The sequence below is a fragment of the Cibotium barometz genome, chromosome 22 (assembly GCF_041138505.1).
Source record: "Cibotium barometz isolate CiBa-2024 chromosome 22, ASM4113850v1, whole genome shotgun sequence".
In the NCBI taxonomy this organism is placed as follows: Eukaryota; Viridiplantae; Streptophyta; class Polypodiopsida; order Cyatheales; family Cibotiaceae; genus Cibotium; species Cibotium barometz.
The window spans coordinates 27,863,232-27,881,341 of NC_141067.1; the positions used below are offsets into that span (position 1 = coordinate 27,863,232).

Here is an 18,110-nt window from a genome sequence, read left to right on the forward strand (position 1 = left end):
GGACTTTTTGGTCATTTTCTCTAAAGAGCTCTCCATTTTAGCTCTCCTCTACTCTAAGCTAAGCTTCAAGATTCCATAGCTTAAGCACCCATTGTAATAGATCTTTATTGATTAATGAAGTGGGCAATGGCTTCTCTCTTCTTCTCTCTTACTCTCTCATTGTCTATGTAAGCTATGCATGGATGATTCTTTGCTTGTGTGTGATCAAGTAGTTGTGTGTGTGCTTGCTTGTTTGCTTTCTTGATTAGCATTCTCTTTTGATTAAGCATTGTGTGGTGAGTGTATGCATTGTGGGCTTGACTATAATTCTCTTCTTCTATCTTACTCTCTCATTGTCTATATAAGCTATGCATGGATGATTCTTTGCTTGTGTGTGATCAAGTAGTTGTGTATGTGCTTGCTTGTTTGCTTTCTTGATTAGCATTCTCTTTTGATTAAGCATTGTGTGGTGAGTGTATGCATTGTGGGCTTGACTATAATTGTTATTTCATTCTCTCTTTGATTGGATTAAGAGTAGACTTGTGAGCTAGATTAAAGATTGTGGGTTAATTATCTTGTCAATTCAACTTGTGGGCTTTGATTAAGTGCTTGTGGGCTTGTGAATGTTGCTTGGATTAAGAGTAGGCTTGTGAGCTAGATTAAAGATTGTGGGTTAATTATCTTGCCTATTCAACTTGTGGACTTTGATTAAGTGCTTGTGGGCTTGTGAATGTAGTCAATAGATATCTTAGTACTGGAAAAATAAGATTCCCTATCTTGTAGTGAATGGGTAGCAAGAGCTATGCCTCGATCATGCCCATAGTGATATTGCTATCACGGTCATACCAAAGAAGCGCTAACCCGCTAGTGCATGAAGGCTTATCCCTAATGGGAGAATACATAAGCTAATCTACTTACCATTGCCTACTCATTCACACTCTACCACACACACACACACCTTATCAAAGTAAATCGAGCTATCCCGAAACAAGAAGACAATGCTACTTGAAGCATACAACAAGAGCTTCTCAATCTAATCCTTCCTAATCACATGCCATTGATCAATAACCCACTCAACTCACCTAAGCAACCTCTCTACCACTCATACACTAACCTAGAAGCAAAGAAGCATTTCCACATGCAACCAATTCTACAAAGCATACAAGGAAAGACTATGCATTCAACCATTCCCATGTGTGTAAGCTAATGGTTAATGGCTAATGAAGCTAAGTAATCCTCTTCTAACAAACCCACAATGCAAGCAAGCTCTATCTCTTTCCTACTCAAGCAAGCAAACCGCAAAGAATACAAGCAAGCTACCAAAGCAATGGTGCTCAACTCACACACACACGCTAATGCTCAAACCCACAAGCTACTAAACAAGAGAGCACTTAAGCATTGAAGATTATTTAAGAAAGAAGATTAGTAAAAAATATTAATCCCACAAAGCATTCTATGCACTAAACATAAGAGAAAAAAGAGTGAGGAGAATTTAGGGCATCATTGCCTACACATTACATGCAAACAAGAGCCTAAATTAATCACAAAACATAAGATTAAGCAAGATTAAAGATTAGCACAATGTACATCTTCATTGCATTAGTGAACACATGGCATAGATAGCCATGGCTCAAGAGTATAGAATGGATTAGGTTCTGAATCAACTATATGATACTCCTTGACTGTGGCTATTCTACAAGCTTATCAATGGAGCGAAGGTTGGTTAGATTTCTCTCCTTTGAGCTTTATGGTCATATCTTCCTCATGGCACCATATGCGCTGCATGAGTGCATATGGGCAATGCATGAAGCTCATATGCACTCATGCGGTGCATATGGTGCAATTACACAGTGTAAATGCTCCATCCATTGCCTATATATGCATAAACACTCTCCGATTGCACCATGTGTGCTGCATAAGGCGCAGCATGAGCGCATATGGGTAATGCATCAAACCCATAGGCGCTCATGCGGCACATATGGTGCAATTGAAGAGTGTTCATGCTCTACAAATGCCCCATATGCACCACACGAGTGCATATGGACAATGCATCAAGCCCATATGCACTCATACGGGGCATATGGTGCAATCAAAGAGCATTTATGCTCCCCAAATGCCCCATATGCACCGCATGAGCCCATATGGGCAAGGCATGAGCAATGATCTCCCTAAGTTGTGCATGATCACATGTCTTGATGATCATTAAATACACCCATATTATTCACTTTGGCATCCTGAGCATTTGCAACCATGTTGCTAATTTTGAGTTAAGCTAATATAGCGACCTTTGGGATCTCTTCATACAAAGTAATTCAGCCCCAAATTTCCATGATCTTCCAATGGCGACATGGATTTAGCCAACACAAGAACGGAAAAATCAAGATCGAAAACTGGATTCAATAAACTCAAGATCGGCAACATGGCTGTAAATGCCCGAGACAAGGCACAGGATCATGCACAACAAATAATGGGATGTGATAGTATATATCTACAAGCAAGACTCCTAAACACTCAAAGCACTCACATATTTCCATCTCATAATACAATGCCGATCTCAAAATACAATGCCAATCTCTAGAGATGATGCAAGAAAGATACTCCAAAAGTTGGGCGTAGACTATAATCTCATTTATGCCTGCCGCAACAACTCTGTCCTTTTTTGAAGGGAGTATGAGGACTTGGAAAAATGTCCAAAGTGTGGTGATGATAGATATCATAAAGATGTTTAAGGGGAAACTATGCCAGAGAAGGTCTTGAGGCATTCTCCACTAATACCAGGCATTCAACACATGTTCAAGTGCAAATCAATTGCAAAACTTATGTCTTGGCACTCCCAAAATCACTCCACGGATGGTGTGCAACATATTCCTATAGATTGCATGACATGAAAACACATCGACGACACTTGTCCAAATTTTGCAAAAGAGCCTCGTCATTTTACACCTTGGTTTGGCAATGGATGGAATAAATTTATTTTGTCAACGCTTGACAACGTATAGTGTGTGGCCCATAGTTGTTGTGTAAAAGAGGAAAGAGTACAATATAGGCAGGCTAAGTATGTATGCCAGCTATGTACAACTACCCACTACTAAGCATAAATGAAACCGCCAGCAAATCAGCTCCGTATCCCACCAATCACACTGGCATGTGTCAGTGAAGTAGTTGGTGTAGATGACTCATCACCCTGGTGAGTCATGTGTTGAGCTTGATATTTCAACACTCCCCCTCAAGCTCAATTTGTAGTCCTATACTCCCATCATGCTCCTGAATGTTTTACCTTTTCTGTGCCCAAGCATTTTGTGAAGATGTCAGCCACTTGCTCCTCTGTGCTGACATACACCAAATCCACATCTCCTACAATGACCTTCTCATGCTTACAATGATAGTGCACCTCTATGTGTTTTGTCCTTGCATAAAACACCAGGTTGTTTGCCAACTAGATGCTGCTCATGTTGTCAAAATACAATGTGACTGTCTTCATACCATCCTGTCCCAAATCCTATAAGAGCTTGTGTAACCAAGCTGCTCATGTTGTCACATTACAATGTGACTTTCTTCATACCATCCTGTCCCAAATTCTGTAAGAGCTTGTGTAACCAAGCTATCTCACATGCAGTTATGGATGCACCTCTGTAATTGGCCTCTATGCTAGACAAAGCAACTATTGGTTGCTTCTTGCTGCTCCAACTCAGACCAGCATTACCAAAATTGAATACAAAGCCACTAGTGGACCCCCTGTCATATGAGCACCCTGCCCAATCTGCGTCAGTGTATCCAAACACTTCAATGCCCACTCCATATGCATAAAAGAGTCCATAATTCAGCGTGCTCTTTGCATAACATAGCACTCTACGTGCTGCATCCAAGTGGGGCTTCTTGGGTCAAACCTGCATAAATTGGCTCAACACTCCTACATCATGACACATGTCAGGCCCTGTGAGTGTTGCATAGATAAGACTTCCAACTATTTTCCTGTACATAGTTGGGTCTTCCAAAACTTCTCCAACATCAGCCCTCAACTTTGCATTCTGCTCCATAGGCGTGGCTATAGGCTTACAAGCCGTCATCCCATACTTCTTCAACATGTCTAGCACATATTGTCTTTGCAGCATCCATATGCCTTGAGGTGTTTGCACCACCTCAATGCCCAAGAAATACTTCAGTTCTCCTAAGTCCTTCATGTCAAATTCAGTCCCAAGCACCTTCTTTACATTCGCAATCCCATCCTTATTGCATCCTATCACAATAAGATCATCTACATAGATGACAATGATGATCAATCCACAACCTATTTTCTTTACATACAATGAATGATCAGCCTTGTTGATCTCAAATCCAATGCTTTGTAAAAACTTGCTCATTCTATCTGTCCATCCTCCTGGTGCTTGCTTCAGCCCATATAAGCATCAAAGCTTACTTTTATATGAAGTTTGGGAAGCATTAGGTAAGCCGATTCTAACTCCTCTAGAGCCCTAGGATAAAAGATGCATAGGGTCTGTAATCTTGAAAGTCAGAATACAATTCCAGTCTATTTACTCTACTTTTCATGTTGCTAACATGGGTGAGACAGTCGAAGATGCAACTTTGGGCTGGTATTGGATGTGTAGAATAGATTACCAAGTGGACAAGAAGCTCAACACATACTCGGTGAAGGTAAATTCTATAATTCTTACAGGAAAATGATGTACCAAGATACCCAAAGAAGTTCAAGAAGTCCAACCTCTTCGACAAACTCCTTTAAAGCCATGGCAACACTTACGGTGAAAATAAAACCATCGACAAAGAAAGTCTCATTCAAGGAACCAGTGTAGATAGTGGTGACAACCACTACGGTAGACCATTTTGAGAAAGCTAGTGTTGAAGAGGGAAAAAAAATTTAATCATTGCAAGGCTTAGGAAGGGGGGAGTCTAGATCTTCCACAACCACCTGCCAAGATAAAGGCAAGGCAAAAGCGAAATCTTCCATTTGACCTCTGAATCCCCAAGTCAAAACCTCACAATGTTTACATCCGCTCATTAAGGAGTCATCCACAAGTTCTTCATCAGCAACTAAAGACTCACCAAAGATAGAGTCTCACACTAAGCGGCAAGGAATAGTTTACCACATCCGAAATACCCATCACTGAGAACACAACAAAGAAGACAACCCCAACAAGTCTTAGTGCCGAAACCCATACTTGGAGCATACTGGCTTTGCAACAGTGATGAATACAAGTGGGTAGAGCATCAAGCAATAACAAGTATATAATCAAGTAGCTGGATGTCTACTCAAAGGTCACTGGAAGCACAAGGCTACCACCAAGGACATAGGGAGTTGTGGATGCTAAAGCCAAAGTTTACAACATACAAAGTGCCTTCCACAACTGATTTTCCACCAACTGGAGCTCAAAAGAGACAACAAAGAACACAACAGCAAAGATGTAAGAAAAGGAAATCGAAGCCAAGGAGAAGACAGCCACCTAATACATAACATTGGTATGTTCAGACTTGGATCCCTAAGGATAGCATATCTCAAATATCATCTAAGGGAAGGAGCCACTTAGTTTGGATCCTAGCCAAACGAGAAGAATCAAGGGCATACCAAGAGCGGATTGTCCTAGAAGATCTAATTTGAGCACAAGGATATTATGAGGGGAGTGCACAACTATGGTTACCAAAACCTCTTCTTCAAAGCCAAACTAACCATCTACCTTTTTCAAAAGAGATGCCACAGTAATAAAGCCCACCAAACAATGAAGGCTAGTAACACCGGCTTCAAAAAGGGTCTCAAAACCTCATGCTAATCAAGCTAGATCCATCAAGCCGGAACAAAAGTGGGTCCCAAAGAATATTCATGTTGACAAGCCTAAAGCATTAGCAAAGACGAATTCCAAGCCAAGGCAACAATGGGTCCCAAAAAGAAGCTTTACTGAGGCTAGTCTCAAGTCTACGGCCCCTGAATCAATCGACAAAGAGTCACTACCAGGAGAACCTTCATGGCTATACAAAATCTTCAATCCAATTTTTGAGCTACTAAACCTCATGTCTCAATAGAAAAAGCCGTACAAATGAATAATCAAGTTCTATATGTGTACTTCAAGACACATACAGGAAAGTCCAAGTCGCTTGTAGTAAACACTATGGGCATAAAAGTCAAGAGTCGGGTATCCAAAAGCCAAAATATGCATAGTTGTCAAGCCCAGTGCTTCAAGTCAATATTAGCTTTGTGACTAAGAGTCAGAGCTACTAGGTTACTGCTCAAGCTGGGAGAGTTGAGATAGGTAAGTCAGTTGCTCATGCTGGATGAGGTGGGCATAAGAGTTGAAGTCTAAGTCTATTTATGGATCGAAGATAATGAGAGTTCACACAAAGCACAAATGCACTGAGAGGTGAGTGAGTGTGATATCCTTGTCAACAAATGCCACTTAACTGATGGTTAGCAGCCATTTAGATGCTCTTGAGTGTTAAAGTTGCTATAATTCATCTCTTGAGTACCCATAGACTTCTCTTGCATTGCATATGCTTTCAAATGCATTAATCTATGAAAAGCATATAGAATGTCCCACATTTGGACATTACGCATTAGGCACTCTTTGCTAGCTCACCCAGACACTGCACCACAAAATAACATGCTTACCACAACAACTTACAGGTGGATAACAGGTTCAAACAAGCTATACACAAGTCTAGGAATCACCAAAATGTTCAATTGTAGGTACAAAGAAAGTAAGCCTTATCAATGAAAACCCTTTTAGGAGTTTTGAAAGCTATTGGAGCATTTCCAAGTGCTTCATGTGCTACATTTACTCCTAAAAGAACCCTTCATTACTCTTGTCTCGCACAACATACTGTTTAGTTGTAAAATCTTTGAAAGCATATAAGGTGTTTCACTCTTGAACACATGCATTAGACACACTTTTTGCTTCCACCCATGCACAAAAATACAGCATGACACACCACCAAAGACATCTCCCACAATAACATAATAAGATCGACAAGTTGAGGGCACTTTTTCCCCACAGGGTTTTTTTCCCTTGGCCACATTCGGTGTCAAGCACCACAGTTTCATTTTCTTTCTAAAAAACAAAGCAGTGATCAACCAACGACAATCAAGAAGGCTACAACAAACCAAGCGGACATCCTAATCTACAAGCAGCATCATCTTCACTACCACAGGCACAACCATCCTAACAGAACTAGGGACTTCCATCCCAAAGCACTACAAAGCATGTCCAAGGATGGACATAGTTTAGGAAGGGGGGAATGTTTTGGGAATACTGGAACATGAGTCAAGACCGCCAAAACAGGAGCGGTAGATATGCCAATATAGGAAAGTTACTATTTTTAGCCTCATAGAGGGACATGTGGGTTTGTTTGTTATGAAGCTTATGTCAACCCCTTTGATTCGAGCACTCAACTTCATCAAATGGAGCATCGAGCTACAAATAGGAATTTTATTTGTTCCATGGGTACGAGAAATATTTAAGTGTTAATCATTATGAGAATCCCGTCACTCAAATAAAATCCCAATTTCATTGTAATACTATTGTGGGATTTTCTCCTATTTTTGGTGGGCTCAAGGAGTTCCGAGGTTTTAATGCAAGAAATTTTAGGGTTTTAGCCTCCTTTGGCCGGCCGATCAAGTGTGAACAACTTTATAAAAACTCTATGTAAGCCACTTTTGTAGAGGATTAGGGGTTCCACTTATCATTTGGTTGAGTGAGCTATTGAGGAGCTTGGCAAAGAGAACACTAGCATTCCCATATCTCCCATCTCCTCCACTACCATTGTACACCTTTGAGCTATGGCTTGTATGCTATAAGCTTGTTAATACAATGAAGATGAACACTCTCTTGCTCTCTAATCTCTTTGTTAATTAAGTTGTTGTTTATGCTTAAGCTTATGTCTATGTGTGAATGTGGGCATTCTAGCCCTTATGCTCTCTACTCTTTTTGATGTATGCTAAAGTTTGATTAGTTGATTGTGGGTTTGTGGGTTAGCTTAATCTTCTCATTTATTACTTGATTATGCGTAGGAGCTCTCTTTAATTAGTGGTGGGAAAATCCGACAGAGTATCCCCTGTATTTGGAGCAAAATCTCAACACACATGATGCTATCAAAGCATAAACAAGAGTTATCTTCTCTATAACATGTACAAGGGCAATGCACATAAACCAATGTCGAAGAGAAGTGCACCAAACCTGGACCAAAAGGAGCTCCCTGCGGGGAGAAAACACTCTCAAAAGAGCTCACCGACACTCATAGTGCTCAAGCGCATCAACACATAAAATCTCCTGCGGTAGTGTAAACCACACTGTGCTCTGTAATTGTCACATTGATGCAAGTCTCAACTGCCAAAATGTACCTGGAACCTGTAGAGCGAGTGGAGGAACGTCTCGACTACTGCCAAAGCTTAAGTACGGCTCACCTTCTTGTATTTTGTTAGGAGGATCACCACTATCCATACCATCTCCCTCCCCATCCCAAATATGTCTCCCCACTCTAAATGACTAGATTCATCCGCAAAATGAGACCTACCCTGCTCATCCACTGTAATGGGGATGTCCGGCTTTGTAAAGTTTGTGATGAAGATTGGGAACCTACCATTTTTTTTTGGACAAAAGAGAAAATTAGATGACTTAGTCGAAGGACTAGTGAGCAGACTCCTTATCCTCCCTCTTACTTATTACACTCTATGACAAAACTGTGTATTCATTCATTATTTCTTCAAAAAATGGGTACTCCTGCTTCCTTTGAATTTTTTTTATTTATTGAATCCCGCACCTTTTACAATAACAATATCTCAACATTTGAAGGCTAGTGGTAATGTCACTATTCAGTGCAAATTTTCCTCCAATGACAAGATCCTTTTTTGAGAATGCTATTCTTGATAATGTTTTCACCCATCTAAAAGTCTTCCTAGCTAGCCCGTAGACTACGGCACGGTCTTTGAACAAATGAAGGGGGGTCTCAGCTGTTAATTTGCATCCTAAACATGTGTCACTGCCAATATCTCTCAGCAAGATTTTATTTCTTGTTGGAATTGCATATGCTTCAGCCATTTTAATAGCCATATTTGGTTACTACACCTTGTATGGAAAATGTTCACGGAGCCTAAATCTACAGAGATTTTATCCACCGATATGCGGTAAAGGTCAAGGATCATCCCTCTAACTTTGAACATACCCCGCGAGTCAGCTATCAAGGGGATCACTACATGAGTACTAACGGTGTGATGTACCTACTCATAGAGTGGACCTAACTAAGCTAAGGTTGGTCAACTCTCTGTTAGCTCAAAGAACCCTTGTAGATGACCCCCAAAAGGCTGTATACAAACTTGAGGACGGCGGTTCTGATTTCTATTATGTAGCAGATTATCCTCCCACATATAGCTTTGACACCCCGAAAGATTTTGTATGTCTTCGACAAACCAAACACAGATAATGGGTTTTCAATCATGTTTCTAGACAAATTTGGGATAGAATGGGGGATGAGACTCGAGAACAAGATGTTAGAGTTTACCTACCTAGGAAAACCTATTGTTAGAGAAGACACTAGAAGACCAGAGACGAGTACTTCAAGCTTTGTGTTTAGAACTCCTACATCCATACCAATGCCAACACCAAGTGCTCCTCCTATGCCCATGCCTAGGCCGACACCAAGTGGTCCAAGAGTTTCATTCGCATGAACACTATGGACAAGCGGACCTAGACCGGTTGAATCGGGTCCATCGCATGCAACGAGTGGTCATCCGGCAGCAAGAGTGCCAACAGGACCACCAATATCCATACACCACCATCCCTTGGCATCTCCAAGTGTGCCTGGAATGTTTTGGGGAACTTCCAAAAACAAGACAAGGCCATCCCATTTTCAAAAGTGGGTTACCAAGTTCAATGGATCAGGAGATCCATATGACCATTTGGCCTCATTCAACCAAGTTGTAAGAGCTAAAGAAGTCATAGATCTTCATGTCCTCAAAGAGGGATTTGGATTGACTTTGTCGGGAAAAGCTCTACCATGGTTTCAAACACTAGATACTAGTTTGTATCTTGATTTGGACTTGCTCCAAAGGGACTTCATAGTAGCCCACACCTTAACGGGAATCAAGCATAGCGTCAGTGAACTAATACAAAAGTTCAAACAAGAGGAGAAAGAGTCAGTACGAGACTGTGCCAACCGCTTACGGCAATACATAGCACGATGCCCTCAGAGAGAATTTCCAACACCAGAGAAGTTAGTATCCACCTTCTTAGAAGGACTACTAAAACAAAATCTCCACGCAAACCTCTATGGCATGAAGCATAAGACCAGAGAATTGCCAACACCAGAGAAGTTAGTATCCATCTTCTTAGAAGGACTACTAAAACAAAATCTCCACGCAAACCTCTATGGCATGAAGCATAAAACGCTCAATGATTGCATAAAGGATGCCATTGACTTGGACGATAACTGCGACATCTATGGAAAAAACAAGCCGGTCAGATGCTTCAAGCATCAGAACAGGAAGTGACATGGAAAGAGCAAAGTTAGGGGAAACCAAGGCCATGGTCAAGATGATCATGAAGAGAATGAGTCAAACATTTCAACCACCTCAATTACGATGGGAGGTATGTGGAGGAGACCATCCCACAACCCAATGTCTCCCCAAGCCAATTCAGCCCAGTCCCAAAACCACCAAGAACGGACAAATGGTGTGATTTCTGCATCAAATGGACAAATCACGAAACAACGGACTGCTACCATCGAATACGACATCTAAGAGAGCAAAACACGTATCAAAATCCAACGGGTGTAGCCCAAGTTTTGAATTATGCACCAAGGGTTGGAAACCCAAACTACATGGCTCCAGGCATAGAGAGGGCTCAACCAGTCTTAGGACAACAGCCTCCATTGCCAGAACAAGCAATAGTTAGATACATCCAGCCCAGTGACACAAGTTTTGACGGAGCATTAGTTCTAGTCAACTACTATGAGGAGGAAAATTTAGAGAGCCAATCAAACTATGCTTCCTTGATCAACATACCTAATGACGCCTCAAGCGCAATCCCAGAAGAAAACTACCAAATGGACCACAATATCCTTTCACAAGAATGGCTCTAGATGAGGTCAAGGTCAAAAAGAGATGGTACAATAAGATTTTTTGGGTAGACCGAAAGCCATGCAACATAAATTGGCTAAAGAGATTCTTGTTGAGTCAGCCATCTTTGGAGATGGGATAGTTGGAAAGAAGCTATCTGACAAAGATTTGGGAGATATACTACACCTGCTGACGGGGCTGCCAACGCGAGCCCAAGTGGTGCCTAAAGTTGGACAGCCAACATTTGCTGTCCAACATTGGGCACCCTTGCACTCCTCCAACAGCTTTTCTTCCCGCCATCACCTTCACTCGTGCAGACTGACAATAGTAACCTTTTCAGCAGCCTTTTTTTTTTCCAAGCGAACGTTGCTTTTTTGTTTTTTCCCAAGTGAGGGTGTGTGCAACGTATTTTTTTGAGTACCCCAGTAATGGGCTGCGATTGGGGCGCCGTGTGTAAAAAAGCCTAACTTAAGCTGAGTTGAAACTTGAAGCTAACACTGTGTCTGCTGCAGCGTGCTGTGTAACAAGCTTGAGCCGGCTACTGCCGCGCCATCTCCTCGTCCTGACTCCCAGCCTGCCCGCAGCCCTCCTCCCACTGCCCAGTGCCCAACCTCTGTAGGTTACAGGTATGAGCTGCAGCCTGCGCTTGAGAGAGAGAGATCATGCGTTGTGAGTGTGCGTGTGTGTGAGAAGAGAGAGAGAGAGAGAGAGAGAGAGAGAGAGAGAGAGAGAGAGAGTCAGTAATGTCTATGTCTGTAAGCTGCAGCATCAATGCCGAAGAAGCAGTACCTACGTGTGAAAGATCTAAGGACAAAACAAAAGCTGAGCATTTCAGAAAATGTATTCACTTGCAAAGTCAGAAGGCAAAGTCTCATCTGCTTCGCCAAAGGTCGGCAGACATCTGACATGGTCTTTTGGTGTCCGGCTGTGAGTCCTGGTCCATTGGAGGAGTTCCTCAACGTGATAGAAGAAGGCGCTCTCATTGGTATCGATGACATGAACCTTCCTGCCTATGCGGATGCACTAACAATGTTGAAAGAAGAGTATGAACGTCTAGTGGAATCTAGAATGAAGATGGCAGAAAGCCTGCTAGAGGAAGAAAAGCCAGGAGTATCAACTTCAAGAGCAGGTGCTTTGTTTGTGAAGTGCTTTAATTTGTAGGATTGAGCTTAGTTTAAGAATTAAGGTGTTGTAAAATTCTCTTATTTTTGCTTGTTTAGGTGAATGTTTGGTTTTTAGTAAAGAGTTTTTGGTTAAGTATGGTAGTCTGAACCATGTCATGATGAATAGCCCCCTCCTAACCCCCCTCCCCCCCCAACACACACACATGGATCGTGGTGATGACCTTGGAGTTGGACATGCGAGTAAAGCCGACTAGATAGATCCCCCACTTCAGATGTGGTTGAAATGGAAGCCCAAATGCTTCGTGTTACATGCACCACCTCTCGACGCGCAGGTTACCGTCACCAGCAAGGTGCATGTTAGTGCACACCACAGTACCTAGAAACCTGCTTGCATTTAGGCCACTTTTTAAAGTTGCCCTATGCCGTCTGCGAGAGTCTCTAGGTCTCTAGACGAGCCACATAGGCATCCATTCAGAATCTTAGAATCATGAAATTTCATGTAGAAAATAAGGGGTTTTGATACTTTATAGGTTTGGGGTCAATTTCTCACCAAAAGCACTCATTTTTGGTGAGTTATTGATTTTCCAGTTTTTGATTTTTGATCTTGCTCGATCTAGAACTCAAAAACCAAACCTGTATAAAGAACCCTTTGTTTTTCGGACTCACAAGTCAAGAACTCAGGGGGTGATAGAATTGCTTAAGAGACAGTTAGCAGCAACAAGCCTTGCCGTACCCGTCGAGCAGATGAAGAGTAACATTGCGGGAAGACGAAGGGTCATCATCAAGTAGCTTGCACTGTTACAACATTCTCTTTGCTTTCAGTTTACTATGCGTACACCCTCAAGTCAGCAAGATTGTGTCATCGAGGGAAGATGAAGGGTCATCATCAAGTAGCTTGCACCGTTACCAACATTCTCTTTGCTTTCAGTTTACTATGCGCACACCCTTAAGTGAGCATGATTGTGTTCTTCAGTTACGCTTCTCTATCTGTGGTGGATAGAGTAGTTTCATCGGCTGTGTGTTACACTTTGCATGCAGTTACAGTTTGAACGGACTCTTACAGCTCTTACTTTTGAGATGACCGGCTTGTATAGTTGAAATCAGCCTCAATAACTTGAACGGGTGGTGGGGGATCAAGAACACTTCAAAAAATGAGAAGAACACGTTAAATAACTTCACGAACACTTGCACATGGGAGCTAGCATGCTTCTGCATTAGAGATACTAGCCTCAAACCTTGGTGCCCCTTTCGGTATTACTTTATATTTATGGCATGCTTACTGTACAACATGAGGTTTCATGCGAGATTTGATGTGCTACAATGAGGGTCTCACCCTCCTTTTATTCTTTTTGGCTAAAAGCGTATTGCTAGCACTCAAAAATAAAATTGTTCTAAAAATAAAGCACTATTTGACGTCTCACATCTGAATAGCTGAAGAGAGAAATTACCTCCAAAGTGAGAGAAATGAAATGAAATGTTATATTAACGTCTAGAATGACCTATGAGACCAAGATAATACAAAATAGATGGTCAGATTATACAACTCTCCTTTCGCCAGCGTATCTATCACTGGCCGACCGGACCAGTGCTTGGGCTGCTAGTCTTTTGGACACTTAGCTCATGATTGGCCTCACCCTACTCGACGCCCCAGATAGCAGGCTCAGGCACAGCATCCGCGTCACACTTCGCAGCAGCAGCAGCCGCGACCCCTTAGTAGCCGTGTGCTACCCACCCCCCGGAGACAGGGGGCTGGCGCACAGTTGATCGTCGTCATCATTTTAGGGCACCAGTCACTCGGGATGCCCCACCCTCTTCTAGTGCTCAGAGATAGTAGCAGCAGGTTGCCCCTTCACTTTTCATTGTGTCAGAGGAGGGTTCTCAGGAGGACCTTTGCCTTTCCTTGGTTCCTGCTTCACCGCAGGAGGTGCACGTTTCGGCTCCTCCTCTGGGACCTCCTATACCTCCTCCTTTTGCTGGGTTTGGTGCGATGGATACAGAATTTCCAGTACTTCCTTCTTCGCCCTCTCGGGCCTTGGTGCTCTTGCCAGCCCCGAGATAGGCACCCCCTGTGGGGAAGAAGGTTTCATAGTTATTTATGGACAGTGCACCTATATCATGGCGTTTTTGATTTGGCAGGTGTTAGTGCGGATGACTCTGGCCCTCTTGAGATCCGAGTATACTGCTCTCGTCATCAGACCCTGCTTGCTCCATAGCGTGAGAGGATTCCTTTCCTCTCTTTCCTCCTACCTTTCACTGGGCAGCAGGAGGACTAGTCAGAGGATTCGGCCCTTTCTTTCACATGCACTCAGATTTTGCAGCGTCTCACTGGGCACCTGCACTTGTAGCTGATATCTCACTCTTCCAGATCACCCACTGCATTGGTAGGGCGAAATGAGAGAATGGTCTTTGTAGATATGTCTTACCAGTGCTCTTCTGTTTTGCAGACTCCTGGTCCCCTCCCTCGAAAACTCTTCAGTGGTCAGTGAAGAGAATCTGCAAGGCCCTCAGATGCTCTCAACCATATGTGTAGAGATGGTTTAGCTCGACACTTGATTTTAGACCTGGGGGAGACATCTTTCTGCTTCCTCCAGACTCAAGGAGGTTTGATCAACTAGTTTCTCGGCCAGAGGCCAAGCGCCAGCGGCCCAGCGCAGTTAGATGTATGCTCATTGTGGGTTACTAGATGTATGCTCATTGTGGGTTGCCAATGATGTATGCTTGCTGTGGTCTTTACTGTTATGATGGACTTGCATATTGTCACTTGGAACACCAATGGGTTACATAGCTCTCGCCAGTGTGGTGCGAGGAAACTTCTTTTGAGACAGGATTTGCACAGATATGTGGCTGGTGAGGTGGATGTTTTATTTGTGCAGGAGCACAAACTCTCCCTGGCAGACACACAATCCTGTGGGAAGATTCTCCCAGGCAACTCGAACACTTTTTGGGAGCCTCCCACGGGAGTGATGTCTTGCAGTGGAGGTGTTGCTTCTTGGTGGGCCCGCGCTGGATCTCGTGTTAGGGACCACGGGACATTGATTACTGGTAGATGCATTTGGGTTTCGATGCAGATTGGTGATCAGTTGATTGGTTTATTATGTGTTTATGCGCCTACGGATGCTCGTCTGAGAGCAGATTTCTGGCATGAGATTGTGGATGTATTGCCACCTGTGGACTCTTGGATAGTGGGAGGAGATTTCAATAACCTTAAATCTAACTCTGACTATCGTGCTGACACTCCTCATTTGTTTGAGATTGCTACAGTTGAGATTGATGCTTGGGACAGGTTCCTGTTTGCTTTGAGACTTTCAAATGCGTGCCATGAGCAGTCTTTTTTCTGCACACAGAGGGTACCTTCGATTTTCATGGGGTTTTCGTAGACAGGCCGGTCGGCTATTGGAGAGACTGGATCGCTTCTACATTGGTGCATGGGCATCTAGGATTGGTGGTTCTATGATGATATGGCCAGGCACTGCGCTTTCAAATCATGCTCCTGTCTCTATCCGCATTGTAGCTCAGAGGCCGGATGCTCCTCACTGGGGTTGCAGGATTCCAGATGTGGTTTTGTCTTCTAACACTTTGCATACCCAACTGGAGGACATCTGACGTATTTCTCCTGAGGTCCCCCCCTTAGATTACGCACATTTTATTTTGGATTGCCTTGCTGTCTCTAGTGAGACGTGTCGTCATCATGCGATTGCGCGGAGACGTTTCTTGACTGCCAGTGAGCAGGGCCTCCATATTTGCCTTGCCTCTATTCATCGGCTATAGGAGCAGCACTCACAGGATTCCTATCTTGCTCAGGAGGAGAGTGAGGCTAGGGCAGAGCTCTCTCTAGTTTTGGAAAGAAGGGCTGAGTTCACTTATCATGCTTCGGTCTCTCAGTGGATTACCAAAGCTGATACTATGAACAAGGACTTCTTTGCCACCTTTCAAGAGCGCCCCTCTGGTTCTTGCTTGAGAGCCATCAGGCACTCGGATGGGGTATTGTACTCACAGCCCGATGCAGTTTTAGCCTTGGCAGCTGATTATTTTGAGACTCTTTTTTGAGATTGCTGATGCTAGAGATGAGGTCTGGTCTCATGTGCCTATGGTAGTCACCCCAGACATGTCTGCTTCCCTTATGCGTCCGTTCACGGATATAGAGCTTCGGGCTGCAGTCGGCTCCTTGGATGCCTCCTCTTGCCTAGGAGATAATGGTCTCACCCGGCAGTTTTTTCTAGAGTACTGGGAGTTGCTGCACCGACCCTTGCTCCTTGGTTTACAGCAAATGTTTGATACTGGTAGCATGCCCCCATCCTATGACATCTGGATTGATTGCACTTATCCCCAAAGGGGGGGACCCTACTTTGCTACGATAGTGGAGAGCTATTACTTTGCTTTCCTCCTCCTACAAGCTTATGGCTCATTTGATTTCGGCTCGGTTGAAGCCTTTTATGCCTTTACTCATTCATGGATCTCCGACAGCTTTCATACAGGACATGTGCATACTTGATAATGTGTTTACTTTTTAAGCTGCAGCCGAATGGGTCAAGTCTTCTTCTCAGCGTTTGGTAGTCCTCCTCGATTTTGAGAAGGCCTATGATAGAGTCGGCAGGGATTTCCTAGAGGGTACCCTCGCCAGATTGGGCTTTCCAGACGGATGGATTAGAGGCATCTCAGGTCTCTACCGCTCCGCGACCAGTGCGGTCACCATTGGAGGTTTTGTTAGCTGCCACTCCTCCTTGGGCAGATTGGTCAGACAGGGTTGCCCTCTTGCTCCTTCCTTGTTCTTATTCTTTGCAGAGGCCCTGTCATCCTATTTGTGCACTCAGTCCACTCGCATTCCCGGCTTGCATCTGCCGATCGCTGCGGGGCAGCAGACTGAGCTACTGGATTTAGAGTAGGCAGATGACACTCTTTTGATCACGGAGTTCTCTGAGGATACGCGTGATAGAGTACGAGGTATGATTGACAGGTTCTGTGTTGCTAGCGGCGGTCGTGTCAACTGGAATAAATCATCGGGTATTCTTGTTGGCACAGACAACAGATGGATTCATCATGGTTGCAGCCTGGTGAATCATGCAGATATTTGGGATTTCAGATTGGCCTGGATGTGAGTCCGCCCAGCAGTTCTTCCCGGTACTTGATTCCATCCGCAAGAAGCTCACTCATTGGCCAGCTTATCATTTATCTCTGGCTAGATGGGCTCTTGTGGTGAATCAGGTACATTGCCTCGTGTTGGATGCTGCACCCTGGTGTGATCTCTAGGCTCAGGCGCTTGGTGCGCAACTATTTCTAGACTGGATCTGATGGTTCCCATGACACTAGAGCTCGGGTTGCTCGGCACACATGCATTTTGCCTCGGTCGCAGGGAGGTTTGGGTATCATTGATCCTGATATACAGAGTAGAGCTCTTATTTATCATTCGGGGAATGTTCCGTGGGAACGAGCCTTGGAAATCTTTTCTTCGCCATGCAGTTTTGCACTCGACCCCCGCTAGGGGAGGTGACTGGGCTCCTTATAGATTCATTTTGAGTGATGCAGCTCTCACGATCTTACTTCTTGCGTTTCATTCTCGGGTCTGGCATGCTCTGCGCAAGTGCATTATTCATCGGCACTCGGTCCTTACAGAGGAGATTGAGTGTCAGCCTCTCATCTGGAATCCCAAGGTTCTAGATGTAGAGGGTCGACAGTTGGGCTTACGTAATCACATAGATTGGGCAGCTTGGGCCAGGGGCCCTGCGGCATCTTTACAGTCTTGGCTGGCCGCTCGATGCCTTGATACAAATTTGATAGCCACCACTTACTCTATTGGCAAGGGTGTTGTTTCTCATATGCAGGAGATTGATACTGCTATCCCACAGCATTGGATTGAGGCAGATCCTCAGATGGAGAGTCAAATCTTTTTTGGCAAGGTGGTGGGCTTTTTCGAGACGACAGACTCTCTGCCATCCTAGGCCCGTCATGGTGAT

The 18,110-nt window shown here is 43.8% G+C and overlaps 3 protein-coding genes across 10 annotated transcripts in view; 1 reads left to right on the plus strand and 2 right to left on the minus strand.

The window, feature by feature from the left end:
* The window catches only part of LOC147626487 (uncharacterized), a 376,917-nt gene that overhangs the window by 266,217 nt on the left and 92,590 nt on the right, over positions 1–18,110 (minus strand). The gene's annotated exons all lie outside the window — the stretch shown is intronic.
* Positions 1–18,110, plus strand: part of LOC147626488 (uncharacterized) — a 235,916-nt gene that overhangs the window by 174,251 nt on the left and 43,555 nt on the right. Inside the window, exons 1-3 of one of the 5 annotated variants that reach the window (XM_086816557.1) lie at positions 11,228–11,362; positions 11,548–11,661; positions 11,802–12,164. The exons of 2 other annotated variants lie outside the window; for them this stretch is intronic. In XM_086816557.1, coding sequence (XP_086672683.1) covers positions 11,807–12,164 — 358 coding nt within the window. In that variant the 5' untranslated portion in view covers positions 11,228–11,362; positions 11,548–11,661; positions 11,802–11,806. Of the gene's footprint in view, positions 1–11,227; positions 11,363–11,413; positions 11,662–11,795; positions 12,165–18,110 lie in introns of those variants that run through there. 2 more of the 5 variants (XM_086816558.1, XM_086816556.1) reach the window with 2 other exon arrangements.
* LOC147626492 (uncharacterized) overlaps positions 8,153–18,110 on the minus strand; it is a 39,754-nt gene continuing 29,796 nt past the window's right edge. For both annotated transcript variants that reach the window (XM_086816562.1, XM_086816561.1), the window contains one exon: positions 8,153–8,558. In XM_086816562.1, the coding sequence (XP_086672688.1) occupies positions 8,461–8,558 (98 nt within the window). In that variant the 3' untranslated portion in view covers positions 8,153–8,460. The remainder of the gene's footprint in view (positions 8,559–18,110) is intronic.